The 17,236-nt window shown below is 38.8% G+C and overlaps 1 protein-coding gene across 1 annotated transcript in view; it reads right to left on the bottom strand.

The window, feature by feature from the left end:
* Positions 1-17,236, bottom strand: part of LOC149188311 (SH3 domain-containing protein 2-like) — a 155,964-nt gene that overhangs the window by 52,508 nt on the left and 86,220 nt on the right. Inside the window, exons 6-10 of the mRNA XM_089411640.1 lie at positions 12,657-12,758; positions 12,199-12,399; positions 12,014-12,076; positions 11,701-11,862; positions 11,530-11,604 (exon numbers count right to left, since the gene is read on the bottom strand). Coding sequence (XP_089267766.1) covers positions 11,530-11,604; positions 11,701-11,862; positions 12,014-12,076; positions 12,199-12,399; positions 12,657-12,758 — 603 coding nt within the window. The remainder of the gene's footprint in view (positions 1-11,529; positions 11,605-11,700; positions 11,863-12,013; positions 12,077-12,198; positions 12,400-12,656; positions 12,759-17,236) is intronic.

Raw genomic sequence — 17,236 nt, 5'->3', positions numbered from 1 at the left:
AGCCCAAGCCCCGAGCTATCAGCTACTGCAATGCATGAGTCATTCCACCACAAGCCACCAATCAAATCAAAAGTTAAGCGCCAAATCACAACGAAAGAACCCATGAGGGAATATGTGCACACCAAGTCAATAAATATTGTAGCCATCTGTGTATAAACGCAAATAAATACCCTTTCCCTCAACGATGTGGGATATATCCCAAGAAAAAAAATGAAAATGCCGATACAGAAAGCTGACAAGTAGTGCTAAACAGGGAATCCACACATTTGGCAGTGCAAGAAAACACAATTGTAAGGGGGAATCATCGAAGATTGTCCAGATGTTAACAAAAACCATTCCAAGTGCCAAGTAAAAAGTCGAAAATGAATGCCCAGATAAACGACATGTGCCTCGGGAAATACTCAGCTGTTATCAAAAGGAATCATGCAGTGTTTGAACTTTGAAGTACAAATTCAGGGGTTTGATGTTACTGCACAGAAGGGACTAGCTGAAATGTTTACCAAGATCATTCAGGACAGGTTGAAAAATGCCAACATATTGTTTGAAGGGCAGATTTAGGGGGTTTCAATGCATGTGTAAAACAACCAAATTTTTAATAGTTGGGGTGTTCTCAAACATTGAGTGGCATAAAGCATTCACCTACAGCAAATGCACCAGACATTCAAAAGCTCAATCGCTCGAGTGGCATTTTTTCTGGTTGTATTTTGTGCCAGCCAGTTGACAAGACTAACCAGGACCATTGGTGGGCAAGTGATTTAGGAAGGATTTCCTTGGTATTAATCATCATATGTGTTTCAATCGTGTCTTAATTAAAGCAGGGTTTATGTTATGACATATTGCAACACTTCTGAGGTGTGCAAAACAAAAGACAGAGTTTCATAGATGGTTTCATGGATCAGAGATTCCATATGAACATGTAGAACAACTTGTTTTCAGAGAAAAATTGGGTATGTCATTAATTTTGAATATATTTCAGAGGCAGTGATTGAAACATCAAAAAGAAAGGGAACCAAATTTGACAAGACTCTGCCTAGCAATGATTTGATGCCTAGGAAAGATTTGAAAATTTGTTCCAATGATATTGAAGTTCTTTCAATGGAGTACACAGTTCTAGAAAGTGGATTGTCTTTAGCTGAGATTGTCCCCAATATTGGTTTTCCTCCATCATTTCATGTTATAAATGTTAATGAATTCCCTTTGTTCGTTCAGAAGCTACCTCAAACTTTTTTTCAAAAAAATTAGCTCTTGCATCAATGCCTGCACCTTAGATGGTCTTTGCACTCACAGTGTACTGAATGTTAGTAACCCTTCAAGAATTAAGTCAAAGATCTCTATTTTGAAATAGATGGAGTTGAAACTTAACATTAAAATGGAAAAATATGATGATGAGATAGTTGGGAGCATGGAGATTTTACTACTAGGATGTCTGAAAGTGCCTCAGAGAGCCAAAATTCTTATTGCTCAGTTAAGGACTAATTCTCATCAACTCCGTTGTGAAACAGGGCGCTGGAAAAGGCCAAAGGAAATGTGGGAGGAAAGAGTATGCATTTTTTGTTCTTCCAAAAAAATGGAAACAGAAAAACATTTCGTTTTAGAATGTGAGGCTTTCAAAGACAACAGGGAAAGCTATGCAGATATGCTGGCAGCGAGCTCTTGGGATAATCTATTTAGCGAGGGGTTTGTCGAGAAGCTGGGAGCATTTATTTCGAAGCTTCACAGAAAAAAGGCCGAATACATCAAGCAGATGAAGAAGCAATCTGTCCCATAGGCTATCTTTAGCCTCCTAGACGTTAAAATAATTTCTTTCTTCTTTCTTCTTTGACCCATGAAGAACCTGGATTGTTCCTATTCCAGTTTTCTATCAAGAAGACTCTCGTGAACCAGCGATTAATGAAAAATCTCTAGCTCATGTCAAGTCCATTATAGGTCAAAAGGACAATGATGTCTGATGATTCTGGGAACATATTGATCGAGTTCAGGATATGACAATGGCTCAAACTACTCTGTTCAAATATGTATGTTCCAATTTTCATAAGGGCTATGTCTTTGCTGGTGACACTGCCCAAACAATTGCAAGCTGGGTTAATTTTTGATTCTGAGAAGTTAGAAATGTGTTCTACAAAGAGCTTTTGGAAGCAGATGTCAATAATGGCATGTCATCTCAAATCATCATACCTGATTTATTTCATTTAAGCCAAAATTTTCGAACTCACATGGAATAACCAAACTAGCTAAAACAGCCAAGTTCAACAGATCAACGTCTTCTATCATTTGAGGGAGATACTTTTGTTTCTCTATTTCAAGACATGCAAGTATTTGTAGATGAAGATCTCATGCACAGTTCCTCTAAAGAAATTCCCAGATTAAAACTTCAATGCAAAACTTTGATGGATCAATTGGATGGTAGCATTGTTTTGTTCCAGAGATCTTTGAATCAGCACTGCTTTCCAGCAAAAGAAACAAAAGAAGATTCAGTTGTTTGGCCTGAGAGGTTTTCGAGGATGACTTTGGGGAAGCTTACAAGACCGAAAGAGGAAGTTGTTAAAGTGCCTTTGCCTTCAGAATCAAAGTCATTGCAAGATGCAGGAGAATCTTTGTTCACAACAATGGAACATTTACAGAATCAGTGCTTAATTTGTCAACGACAATTGTTGGGCCAAGTACTCTTGTACCTGTGGGAGTAGTAATCTGTCCTTTGTCATCTCTAAAAACTAGGACAAGACGAAAAGGATGTCATTATGCACAGGGCACCTGACAGTGTTGGAAAATAATCAATAGGTGTAAATCCCGGATTCATAGGAATATATGGCAATCAAATTGAAAATTTTCAGGCAGCAAATAAGAAGGTAGTCGAACAGTTGAAGGGCATCCAAATCAGTTTTGAGAATTTCAAGGGAGAGGTGGCAGTTAGCTAACAAGTGGCTGATTATTGGATTATTTAATTATTTAAATAATTAAATAATCAATCAGCACAAGGGATAAGATCTAAATTGTATCAACATAACTCATCAAAGCACCAAAATAAAATAAAACAGTTAGCAAAGATTTCACGGAGAAGCGCAGAACCTTTACTGCGCATTTGAACGGTCGGCCTTTTTGACTTGCAGATTCGACTACTGTGCTTCCACAACCATTTTGATCCTGCTTACATGTGTCTTAGAGCTTTAGGATGATGCAGATATGGGTTGTTGTAAATATTAAATATCTCGATGATGTATTAAGTTAAAAGTCACAGTAGGTAATTAGTTCCTATTTTTCAGCATAGTAGGTGTAAATTTGATCCTGCTAGGTGGCAGTCGAATGTTTTGATGTATATAACATGTAAATATCATAGTAAACTGTTAGTTGGTCAGTCTGTGAAAGAGAAATCTGGTATTTTCTGTGAAAAATAGAGAATCCCGCCCAAATCTACTACTACAGCAACTGATTAAACTTCTCCTATTTGATAATTACTGAAACAAATTATTTACTGCTTCCTACAGCAAATATCGAAGCTAATACAACTGCAGTCTTCACTTAATTAATTAATTTGCCCAAAACAAAAACAGAACAATAGAGAAAGATACACACAAGTGACACAATATTTTTTGGACAAATGTCCCCAGAAAAACCCAATGCGGGAAAACCAGTGCAGCAGATCTGAGGGTATTATTATTATGCCGAAGTATTCTGAATACAACTCTAGAGACCCTCCCGGCAATCCAGTTACAGAGAAAATAACTTGGCAAGAAAAACAGGTGAGATTACCTCACTCAACTCTGTTGATCCCGGCTAATCCGCAACTGAACTGAGACTTCCCCGGCTACTTCTGCGCTGCCCTTGCGTGGGCCCTGCGTCAGCCTCTAAGTCACTGCGTCAGCTCAACTGAGAATCAATCTGCCTTCAAGAGCCTTTTCTAGCCCTCTCGGCTCAGAAACACTAGCTCCTTCAGCAAATTTGGACCTCTGCACTAGAAGCAATTGCGCTACTCTGCGTGGGGCCTGAGTGAGCCCTTCCTGGATCTGCGTCACCCTCTCTGCCCTCTGTGTTGCCTCCTCCGTGTGTCTTTCTGCGTCTCTACTAGGTATTCTTGGCTCCGGAGAAGATCCTCCAGGCAAAACTCTCTCTGCCCCTCTCTGCAACAGCTCACTATCGAAATTCTTTCGGCAGTTATTCTGCTTCAGAAAATTGAACTTCTGAACTCTCTTTGTGTCTCTTCCAAGTGACCCTCAAGCCTCCTTAAATAATCTCCTCGTTGATATTCAACGGCCCAGATTAGAAGTTAATCAATGGCTAAGATCATTTATGCTTGATCCTCGTCTTCTTCTAGAAGTTACACCCACAGTTTATATTAATACCCTTTAATTATTTTATTTTCCTAAGTTTAGACTTAGGGTCCCTTTAAAAATAATTAATAATTTTAATACAACTGTTTATGGGTGGAATTTCCCAAAACACTTTATGGGTTCTTTGGAATACATGTGCCTAAGTCTCTCTACAAAATTTGAGACTTAGAGCACATCCAATGCTACCAAAAATCAATATTTTGTACTCTATCAAACTTTCAGTGAATAGCAGAAGGTCGAAGTGGCTTGTTACAGGAATTCTACTGTTAGTCTCTATGATGATGTGCTTCTCTGTGATGTAAGTTCCCTGTTTGAAGCATTATGCCATGAATGTATGTCTTCTTATTTAGATAAACAAAGAAATATCTCATAATTCACTATTGCAATGCTCTATTTTTAGTTTGCTAAACAATCTGTGTTTTTCCTCTTAAATGACATATGAAATTCATCCTGTAGTTAGATGTTTTATATGTCTTTGTCCATTGTTCTGCTACTCACCCTCCCTACAACGAACTTGATCAAAACATCAGAAGGACTACCTATCTTGCTCCAGCTACAAGACCCCTTCATTATCTTACCTATTCATTGAAAACCATAAATTGAGAGTGACTCCATGCCGAATGGATCTGTCTCCTCACCACTGCCTTCAAAACCATTAAAACAAGCTTGTTCTTTTGATCCTCATAACTAGCCTAAGATCAAAAATCATTCAGTCATCTAATTGATTGAGAAAACCTTAGTGAGATAGCCCTCTCCAAGGCTAAAAGGGCTAGATTCTAGCCTAAAAGTGGTTTGTGGTTACCTTTGTAATCCTTTTTCGGCCTAAAGGAAATTACAGAGTGCTAACATTCTGGCGTCGTTGCCAAGGAGCGAAAGGTTCCATCTTCCCCGAGGAAGATCATCAAAGCTTCAGATCTGATTCTTGATGGTGGACAGCAGTCAAACACATAAAGGCTATATCATTCACCTGGAGACTCCAATCAAATTTCAACCTGATCCAAAGAGTCCACTGGCAACAGGATCCAGAAATCAGGGTTTTACTAGCGACTCTATTGGCTCAAGATGGATCACAGATCTGCAAGGTATGCTCCTATGCATCGCATTCATATTCCAGGATTTCCAAATCGCATGCCTTGTGTAGATTGGCAGACTTATTTGCCAAGATTTAAAGATCAGGTAGGAGATGATGTTGCTCTTCACTTGGTTAAATTTCACATGCATGTGTGTAGACTTAAGGTTCAATTCCATGAAGACTGCCTGATGAAGATGTTTATGGTTACCTTGTAGAAAAATGTGAGATCTTGGTATGAAGGTTTGACAATTGCTAGTCTATATTCCCTTAAAGATTTTCATTTAGTATTTTTTGAGAAATACAAAGAATCTCATCCTTCTTTGTCAATGGTTGAGAACTGTTGTGGACATTTTGAGAGTTTCATTGAAAATTTGGAAAACTTGTATGAAGATAATGAGTTCATGGATGAGGAAATTTTAGAGGCCCTTCATGACAATCCTTTTCAACATCAAGAAGAAATGTTAGAGGCTAGTTGTCAAGATATTCAGGAAAATTTCCAGCAGACAAAGGTTTCTTCTTTCGCTGAAAATGAAGCAGATTGTAATCTTGATGTTGAATCTCATGTCTTTTCTCTTGAGTTTGATGGACATATTCAGCAGCCTTGTCAATTGTTAAGTAGCCAAGAAGAAGATCAAGATATTCATTTGAGTTGTTCTTCAGCTCATTCATTTTCTGAATCTTTATTTCAAGAACAAGTCTGTGAAAATCAGAGTTTTGAATTTGCATGCATAAAAGCTTTAGACAGTGAAATTATTCCAGATGATAATTACCAAAAGTTGCAAGAAAATACTAAAGAACAACAGGTCATTATAAATCCCTTGGATGGTACAGAAATTGTTCATGATATTTCATCTTTTGAATTATTAAATTCAGAAATTTTAAAGGAGCAAGACAATATTCTTATTGAAAGGTCACTTATAAATATTTTTGTTAGTCAAGATATGGCTGCCTCCGAGCTTAATAATAGGAAAGAAGTTGAACATCTTGATGCCGTTTTATTTGAGGATAATCAACTCCATCATATAGAGCAATCTGCATATAACCATGAAGGAGATGATGGTCTATTTCTTCATTATCAAGCAAAGGTAGTCATTCCTGACTGTCAGGATCCTTTTACAAGCCTATTGGAATCATCAGTCAAGGTAGATCTTGTTTTGTTCACCAGTGCAAAAGTTGGGTTAAGGATGGAGTTTGAGTTGCCATTCTACAAATTTTTCTTTCTGCTTGAGAAAAATATGAGCAAAAAGCGATCAAATAACCATTTGCTTTTATGGTTACATCGGCATTTTTCTATTACCTGATCTAGTAGATGTTTCCAGCAATTTTGAGTAGGTATGTATGATGAATAAGCTCAGCACCCTGAGCATTCTTTTCAGTTTTAGTTTGCAGCACAGTTTTCAGTTTGCAGTGTACAGTTTAGGTTTCAGTTTGAAGAATGGATTCAGTTCAGTTTGAGGATTGGAACAGGTTGCCAGTTTGGTTTCAGTTGCGGTGGTTTCAAAGCAAAAACAGGTTGCAGGAATGACGATGGATAAGCATTAGATCTGAGGTTCTTTGGCACCTTACAGGGAGGACGCCATCCCCAGTTGGAGCCAATGTTGGCACTCTGTAATTTTTTGTAAAAATTTGCAAATTTAGCCAAAATTGGTTAAAAGGGTCATTTTGCTCTCAAAATTATGGAAGTCTGATCATCAAGATCTAAGTCCTGGGTTTCTTTAGTCAAATGGTCAAAAAAAAAAATTGGCTTTTTATAGCCAAATTTGGTTTTCTGGCTTATGCAGGTTGTTTTATTAATTTTTATCAAAAGTATTGGGCCCCAAGCACCAATCCCCAAGCCCAGGCCAGATATCAGCCACTGCAACGCATGAGTCGTTCCACCGCAAGCCACCAATCCAATCAAATGCTAAGCACCAAATCACAACAGAGGAACCCATGAGGGCATACGTGCACAACACGTCAATAAACGTTGTAGCCATCTGTGTATACAAATGCAAATAAATATCTTTTCCCTCAACAATGTGGGATATATCCCAAGAAAAAAAATGAAAATGTCGATACAGAAAGCTGACAAGTAGTGCTAAACAGGCCATCCACACATTTGGCAGTGCAAGAAAACACAATTGTAAGGGTAAATCATCGAAGATTGTCCAGATGTTAACAAAAACCATTCCAAGTGCCAAGTAAAAAGTCGAAAATGAATGCCCAGATAAACGACATGTGCCTCGGCAAATACTCAGCTGTTATCAAAAGGAATCATGCAGTGTTTGAAGTACAAATTCAGGGGTTTGATGTTGCTGCACAGAAGGAACTAGCTGAAATGTTTACCAAGATCGTTCAGGACAGGTTGAAAAATGCCAACATATTCCTTGAAGGACAGATTCAGGGGGTTTCAATGCATGTGTAAAACATTGAGTGGCATAAAGCATTCAACTACAGCAAATGTACCAGACATTCTAAAGCTCAGTCGCTTGAGTGGCATTATTTCTGGCTGTATTTTGTGCCAGCCAGTTGACAAGACTAACCAGGACCATTGGGGCGCAAGTGGTTTAGGAAGGATTTCCTTGGTATTAATCATCATATGTGGTTCAATCGTGTCTTAATTAAAGCAGGGTTTATGTTATGACATATTGCAACACTTCTGAGGTGTGCAAAACAAAAGACAGTTTCATAGATGGTTTCATGAATCAGAGATTCCATATGAACATGTAGAACAACTTGTTTCCAGAGAACAATTGGGTATGGCATTAATTTTGAGTATATTTCAGAGGCAGTGATTGAAACATCAGAAAGAAAGGGAACCAATTTGACAAGACTCTGCCTAGCAATTATTTGAAGCCTGGGAAAGATTTGAAGATTTGTTCCAATGATATTGAAGTTCTTTCAATGGAGCACACAGTTCTAGAAAGTGGATTGTCCTCAGCTGAGACTGTCCCCAGTATTGGTTTTCCTCCATTGTTTCACGTTATAAATGTCAATGAATTCCCTTTGTTTGTTCAGAAGCTACCTCAAACTTTTTTTTCAAAAGAATTAGCTCTTGCATCAATGCCCGCACCATAGATGGTCTTTGCACTCACAGTGTACCGAATGTTAGTAAGCTTTCGAGAATTAAGTCAGAGATCTCTATTTTGAAAGAGATGGAGTTGAAACTTAACACTAAAATGGATTGTTCCTATTCCAGTTTTCTATCAAGAGGACTCTCGTGAACCAGTGATGAATGAAAAAGCTCTAGCTCATGTCAAGTCCATTATAGGTCAAAAGGACAATGATGTCTGATGATTCTGGGAACATATTGATCAAGTTCAGGATCTGACAATGGCTCCAATTACTCTGTTCAAATATGTGTGTTCTAGTTTTCATGGGGGCTATGTCTTTGATGGTGACACTGCCCCCCAAACAATTGCAAGGTGGGTTAATTTTCAACTCTGAGAAGTTAGAAATGTGTTCTACAAAGAGTTTTTGGAAGCAGATGTTGATAATGGCATGTCATCTCAAATCAGCATGCCTGATTTATTTCATTTGACCCAAAATTTTCGAACTCACAATGGAATAATCAAACTAGCTAAAACAGCCAAGTTCAACAGATCAACGTCTTCTATCATCTGAGGGACATACTTCTGGTTTTCCATTTCAAGACTTGCAGGTATTTGTAGATGAAGATCTCATGCACAGTTCCTTTAAAGAAATCCAGATTGAAACTTCAATGCAAAACTTTGATGGATAAATTGGATGGTAGCATTGTTTTGTTCCAGAGATCTTTGAATCAGCCCTGCTTTCCAGCAAAAGAAACAAAAGAAGATTCGGTTGTTTGGCCTGAGAGGTTTTCAAGGATGACTTTGGGGAAGCTTACAAGACCGAAAGAGGAAGTCGTTAAAGTGCCTTTGCTTTCAGAATCAAAGTCATTGCAAGATGCAGGAGAATCTCTGTTCACAACAATGGATCATTTACAGAATCAGTGCTTAATTTGTCAACGACAGTTGTTGGGCCAAGTACTCTTGTACCTGTGGGAGTAGTAATCTGTCCTTTGACATCTCTAAAAACTAGGACAAGACGAAAAGGATGTGATTATGCACAGGGCACCTGACAGTGTTGGCAAATAATCAACAGGAGTAAATCCCAGATTCATAGGAATATATGGCAATCAAATTGAGAATTTTCAGGCAGCAAATAAGAAGGTAGTCAAACAGTTGACGGGCATCCAAATCAGTTTTAAGGATTTCAAGGGAGAGGTGGCAGCTAGCTAACAAGCGGCTGATTATTGGATTATTTAATTATTTAAACAACTGGAAAACTTCTTACTTTCAATGAATCAGCACAAGGGATAAGATTTAAATTGGACCAACAGAACTCATCAAAGCATCAAAATAAAAATAAAAAACAGTTAGCAAAGATTTCACGGAGAAACGCATTTGAACAGTCAGCCTTTTTGACTTGCAGATTCGACTACTGTGCTTCCACAACTGTTTTGATTCTGCTGACATGTGTCTTAGAGCTTTAGGATGATGCAGATATGGACTGTTGTAAATATTAAATGTCTTGATGATGCATTAAGTTAAGAGTCGCAGTAGGTAATTAGTTCCTATTTTTCAGCATAGTAGGTGTAAATTCGATGTATCTAGCTGATGACTAGTTTTCCTTCGAAAATTTTGATCCTGCTAGGTGGCAGTCGAATGTTTTGATGTATATAACATGTAAATATCATAGTAAACTGTTAGTTGGTCAGTGTGTGAAAGAGAAGTCTGGTATTTTGTACTCTCTATCAAACTTTCAGTGAATAGCAGAAGGCTGAAGTGGCTTGTTACAGGAATTCTCATGTTAGTCTCTATGATGATGTGCTTCTCTGTGATGTAAGCTTCCTGTTTGAATCATTACGCCATGAATGTGTGTCTTCTTGTTTAGATAAACAAAGAAATATCTCAGAATTCACTATTGCCGTGCTCTATTTTTAGTTTGCTAAACAACCTGTGTTTTTCCTCTTAAATGACATGTGAAAGTCATCCTTTAGTTAGATGTTTTATATGTCATTTGTCCACTGTTCTGCTACTCACCCTCCTACAACAAACTTGATCAAAACCTCAGAAGGACTACCTATCTTGCTCCAGCTACAAGACCCCTTCATTATCCCACCTATTCACTGAAAACCATAAATTGAGAGTGACTCCATGCCCAATGGATCTGTCTCCTCACACCTGCCTTCAAAACCATTAAAACAAGCTTGTTCTTTTGATCCTCATAACTAGCCTAAGATCAGAAATCATTCAGTCATCTAATTGACTGAGAAAACCTTAGTGAGAGAGCCAGAAGGATAGAAGGGCTAGATTCTAGCCTAAGAGTGGTCTATGGTTACCTTTGTAATCATTTTTCAGCCTAAACAAAATTACAGAGTGCTAACAATTATCATTACTTTATTTTTGGGCAACCACTTGCCTTTGTGTCTTTTTCTTGGTTATAATCGTTTCTTCCAGGACCTCCTAATGAGTGTTGCAAGTACATCGTGAAGGCTGCCAAGGCTCTGGCAGCAGATGGAAGCTTATATTTGTTTCTGGGTTTCCCCTTGGAGGGGTTTTGCCATGGCTGAGAGCCTATATTTGTGTCCTCTATTGTTGCTATTATTGTTCTTGATATTATTTGATGGAAAGATCTAATTAAAGAACTAAAGAAAAATAAGATTCACAAGCAAGTATCAAGGTTAAGGAAAATAAGTATAATAAGCTGCCACTTTAGCATTTTCTAACAATATGCAACCTTACATGGTATATAAATGAGAAGACTTTCCATATTTTGTCTCTAATGGTTTGGAATCTTGGTTTGCAATCTTTAAAATAAGTTTTTTTAATTAAAAAATAATTATTAATTTTTATGTATTTTTTCAATTCCATTTTATTGAATCTGGTTTGATCCGGTACCAGTTCTAATCATGGTTAAATAGGCAACTGGTTCGAAACCCAGTTCTAGGTTTTAAAACTAAGAATACAATATGTTTATGTGTAATTAAACCTGCCAAGAATCCTTTCAACATTGCAATTGTAGCTTGTTGCATATAATGGTAAAGTTGTATTTAAAGTGCTCCATATTTTCACACATATAATGCAAGACTATTTATAACAATGTTCAAATAAAGGGATGAAAGAAAACCTGACGAACAACAACATAATCACCAACTGCCAGATTAAGCTCCACATCAGTCTCAGCTTGAAATGCCTGTATTACCTGCTGACAAGGCAAAGAGGTCTTTCTTAAAGCAAGGAGCATCCATACAACATGAGCACTAGTTTTTTACAGAAATGACAAGCATGAAGGGGTTACCTCTCCCAGAAAGTGTGGGACATTCTCAACAGCTCTATAAAAGGATGAATGTTGAGATGCATGAATATCAGTCACATTTGACTCCTCATATGTTGGAGGTGGAATGGGATTATCAGCAACTGCAAAATGTGCAGATTCAATACGTTGCCGGTTGGAAACCATCTGAAGAAATAACCAGTAGAAATTAAAATCATATATGGCTCACTTTTAAATCCACTATTTGGCAGGCTCCAAAGTAAGTCTAGGTGAGTAAATACTAAATAGTCAGTAAAAAGGGATATTTTATTGATGTTGCTGTAATGTAAGGCCATACCTCTCCATGAACCTCATCGAGAACTTTCATTACTCTTTGATGGTATGTGCGTTCTGCTTCAACCTAAGAAAAGGTAACATTCTAGCAAATTCAGCCTGAAAATCCAGCTAGCCTTTCAAATTGAATATGTCAGTGTTGATTCCTGATAAATAAAATTGTTTCAAGGTGCTGATCAAAATGCATACCATGGCAATGAGACGTTGAAGAGTCAACCTTTGTTGCTGTGCTTCCACAGCTGCCATTGCAACTGCGGCTTCCTTTCCCAAAACTGCCATATTTGCCTTCAATTCTTCCAACTTTGTTTCAGCTGCTTGCAACTTCATTGCATTGTCTGGATTACCTGTAGTTTCTCTGGCTTTCAGTTGGCGCCTTGAAACTTCAGCCGTCTGTTCACCATCCACATGGAATTCATAATGGTAGACAACTATGTGAACCCTCTCTGAAAATTCCCTCTAAGAAAAATACTTATCCTGACAGCACTTTAACTGCTGGAGTATATAAAACAGTGAAACTAAAAAAAACAAAAGCTAATGACAAGCAATAATGCTGGAAGAAAGCATTCTACTTATCATGAAACAATATTAGAGTTGAATATGTGAACACTGCTGCAGAACCAAAAAGCAAACCAGGTATGCAAGGTCACCTGTGCCTCTGCTTCTTGTCGCATTCGTTCATAACGTTGAGCAAGATGACGAGCATCCTCCAAGGGAGCTCCCATAACCATTGCCCTTAATGGTTCTGCAATCTGATACATGCCCAGGTTCCATAGAAAAGCATTTCAGTGTCAGAAGTGGATATTAAAGCTAGCAATAATAAGGATCATTATTTTCGCATTGGGCATTTATCAGAGAGACCTGTTGAATCTCAAGGAAAAAAAGATATAAAATTTTGAAATTTTTCCGAATAATCATTTTTATGGAACTTAACAATTCAAGAGTAGGTTAAAAAAATCAATAATAATCTCTAATTGTATGACTAGAACCAACAGAAATGTGTAACGACCTATTTATAAAAGTAATATTAAATAAATTTTAATAAGAAAATTATATTAATCAATTAATAAAATAATAAAAATAAACTAATGATAAAATATTTTTCTAACCTTTATATTAAAATAAAATCAGAAAAAGGAAAGTATATGACACGACAGGGGAAGGGTGTCATGAGGAAATGAAGCGGTGGGTGCTGGAGGAAGGACGGTCACCGCCAAGAATTAGTTTATAAACCAGAAGGAAGAGTTTGGGAAGGGGGATTGGAGGAAGAAGGAAGAACGAAGGGGATACTGAAGAAGTAAACTGGAGTTACCTACGGAAGGAGAGCTGGTTGTTCTGAGGTTTCTGGGCGCGGGGGAACAGTCTGCGTCAGTGATGCGGGGGAGCGCCCCCCCCCTTCGAACCCGCTCCCGAAGCGCGCTCCGGGCGGGAGCGGGTCGGGAGCGCGCTCCCCAAATCACTCCCGGACGGGAGCGATTTTCGGGAGCGCGCTGCCGTAAAAAAAATTGCGCTCCCTGGTCTGTGAGGGAGCGCTTCAAGGAGCGATCGCTCCCGCGCTCCCGGAGCGCTTTTTAATGCCCGGGAGCGATCGGGGAGCGATCGCTCCCTGATCGCTCCCGGGCATTAAAAAACGCTCCGGGAGCGAATTTTAGTGAACCGGGAGCGGTTCGGCGGAAAAAAATTCCGCGGACCCGAAAAAAACAAAAAATTTAACTAATTTTTTTGGGTTTATAAGCCCAATGGGCCAAAACAAAATCATTTCAATGAGATTGAGCTTGAGTTTGAGAGCAAAGGAGCAAGGAGCAAGAGCTGAGGAGCAAGGAGCCAGAGCTGAAGAGCGAGGAGCAAGTGCCAAGGAGCGAGGAGCAAGCTTGCAGAGGTAAGTAACTTAATCATTTAGTTAGTTTAGTTGGTTAGGTAGTTAGTTTGTTTAGTTTAATTTACCTGTTTGAGTTTAAAGATCATTAATTTAAATTAAATTAATAAATTAAATGAATTAATCCCAATAAACTAAATTAATTTGCAGATTCAAGACTCAAACCCTACAAACATCAAACACGATGGACCTGGGGATTTTTATTGGCATTTTCCTCTTCCTGGTCCCTTTTCTGGTTATTATGGTGGTGGAGAGTAGGAAACGGAGGGGCCTGAAACTGAAGAGGTGGATGAAGAAGCCGGAGGAAGTCAAATAGGTGAAAACCCCAGTGAGGAGGATGTGGAGGGTGAACATGAGGGTCAAAAAACTAAACAAGACCAAACTCCATTGTGGAAATATGTTCACAGGCCTGAAACAGGGAGAGGGGGTGGAACCACTAAATTTCATTGCCCCCATTGCAACAATGATTTCACAGGCTCATACACCCGTTTGAGAAGACACCTTTGCGGGAAAAGGGCATGGGATGGAGAGAAACAAATAGGAATCAGAACTTGCGACGCGGTGTCAACAGCAGATAGAGCCAAATACATAAAGGAAGAGGAGGACGCCCAATACAAAGCAAAAAGATCAAGGGGTTTCTTTGAAAGCTCACAAAGAACTCCTTCAGCATCCTCCCAAGGCAGTGGATATGGACATGGAGGCTCAGGGTCATCATCTTTACGCCGTAGAACCATATCAGATTTCCTTGATGAGGGGTGTAGGAATGATGTGGATTCAAAAATTTACAGGTTCCTCTATGCAAATGGGATACCATTCAATGTTCTACGCTCACCTTATTGGCACGAAATGGTTTCTGCCATAAATGATGCCCCTAAAGGATACAAGAGCCCTGGGTATGACAAGGCAAGAACAGTTGGCCTTGATCATGAAAAAGCAAAAATATCACATTCTTTGAATAAAATGACAAGTTCTTGGACTGACAATGGGGTGTCCATTGTATCTGATGGATGGACAAATGTAAAAGGCAAGCCATTGATAAGTGTTCTTGCTGTGTCCCGAAGTGGTCCCATTTTTCTAGCTGCACATGATTACTCAGACAAGTTCAAGACCGCTATCAACATTGCAGAAGCATTGCTTGAAACAATTGAGCGTATTGGCCCATACAATGTCATCCAAGTCATCACTGATAATGCTCCTAATTGTAAGGCAGCGGGAGCAATTATTGAGGATAGATACCCGAACATATTTTGGTCTGGATGTTTGGTTCACACATTGAACCTTCTGTTGCATGATATTGTCAAAAACAAAAATGAACAATACCAATGGATTGGTGATTTGTACAAGAGAGGAAAAAAAATGATAAAATTTATTACAAATCATAGCAATACCCATGGCCTTTTCCGCAGTCACTCGAGATTGGAGTTGCTGAAGATTGCGAGGACTAGATTTGGTAGCTATTACCTCACCTTCAGGCGCCTTTTGAAGGTAAGAGAGGGTTTAGCTAGCATGGTATCAAGTCCAAATTGGCAGGTGTTAAAGGAAAGGGCTACAAATGTAGCTGACATTGCAGGTTTTGAAACGGTGGAGGAGGCCGCTCTTGATGGGCAGTTTTGGACAGCTGTGAGACAGGTATTGGATTTCACCAAGCCAATTTATAACATGATTCGGTTTGCAGATACAGACAAACCAGTGATTGGCGAGGTGTATGAGCAAATGGATACCATGTTGGGGGAAATAAAAGACATTGTTAATAACAGAGATCCCGACTTGTACAATCTGATTCACAATTGTGTGTGTGAACGGTGGAAAAGGCTTAACCTTCCACTACATTGCTTGGCGTATATCCTTACGCCAAAATACTACTCAGATTCTTGGTTGGGCAAACCTGCAGCAGGGGGTGGTGTTAGGACCAAACCCCATTTAGATCGAGAGGTAACTAAAGGATATCTGGATGCATTAGAAAAGTTGGTGCCTGACAGGGAGGAATGTGCAGCTGTGCGCCTTGAAATAGGCAGATACTTCACTGGCAGTGGTTTGTATGGTAACTTCCATGCAATGGACGACAAAGATAAATTTGATTCTCTCACATGGTGGGAAACATATGGCGGCGACGGACTTTTGCGAAAATTGGCATTGAAAGTTCTTGCACAGGTTGTAAATTCTTCTTCTGCAGAGAGGTGTTGGAGCACCTACAGTTATATACATAATGTGAAAAGAAACAGGCTCAACAAAAACCGAGCAGAAAGCTTGGTTTATGTGCACTACAATTTGAGGTTGTTGAGCCATTACTGTGATCGGGCTAATGAAGATCCCACATATAAAATTTGGGACAATCACCCTGAGGACGACAATTTGGAGGATGGCATTGTACATATGGAAGAACTAGAAGATGAGCTTGTACGGGATGAAGCTGAAGCAGCTGCAGCAGCCATGCCACCTCCACCTCCACCATCCAGTAGCAGTTCTCGGGGCCCGAGTCTTGTTCCATTGTTGTCGCCACCTCCATCGACACCCTCGCGTGGAGGCTCTAGTTCTGGTCGTCGGTCTGGGCGGGAGACTCCTAGAAGACCGCCAAGACCTACTTATACTCCTGGAGACTCTCGTGGCAAGGGCCACTTGTAGATTTACAGTTTACTTGTCTTTTTTAGTTTCTATTAGACTTGTCACTTTAGTTTTCATAACTGTTCAGTGTTGAGTTTTGAGTCCTTGACTCTTGACTCTTGACTCTTTCATATCATTATGACATTATGATATTTTTTGTAAACATTATATCACTGTGACAATGAAAATTTGAAGTTTGAAGTTGGGCCTTGGCAATTATAACTCATTGGTAATGATTGTGAATTATGAATATGATGCTTTGTGAAAGACTAAAGTTGTTTCATTTCATCTCATTATTCATGTTTCATTTTATAAATTTTTAACATTTCATATCATGTTAACAGTTAGAAGTTAGGACTTAGAAATATCTTCGATATTACTTCTTGTAATGGTTAAACTTGGCTTACAAGTACAACTTGTTACTTTGGTGATCAATGATGATAAATGTTATTGAATTGAATGTTATTTTAATTTATTATTTTACTAAGGTTGATGACGATTATAATTTCTAGATGATTGATGTGATATGGTTCAATGATCAATTTATGTTTTTTTATGTTTTTTATGTCTATTTCATCATTCTACATGTATCAAAAATTAAAAAATATAAAAAATATATATATTTTTAAAAAATCGCTCCGGGATTCGCTCCCAAACCGGGAGCTTCTGAAAATGGTCGCTCCCGCTCCCGCTTCCGCTCCCGCTCCCCGCTCCCGCTCCCGCTCCCAAGTAACACTGGTCTGCGTCCACTGA

Source organism: Pinus tabuliformis, chromosome 3_1, assembly GCF_031772625.1.
Source record: "Pinus tabuliformis cultivar Carrire ecotype Pingquan chromosome 3_1, CPIR1, whole genome shotgun sequence".
Classification (NCBI taxonomy): domain Eukaryota; kingdom Viridiplantae; phylum Streptophyta; class Pinopsida; order Pinales; family Pinaceae; genus Pinus; species Pinus tabuliformis.
This window is presented reverse-complemented; position numbering and strand designations above follow the sequence as displayed.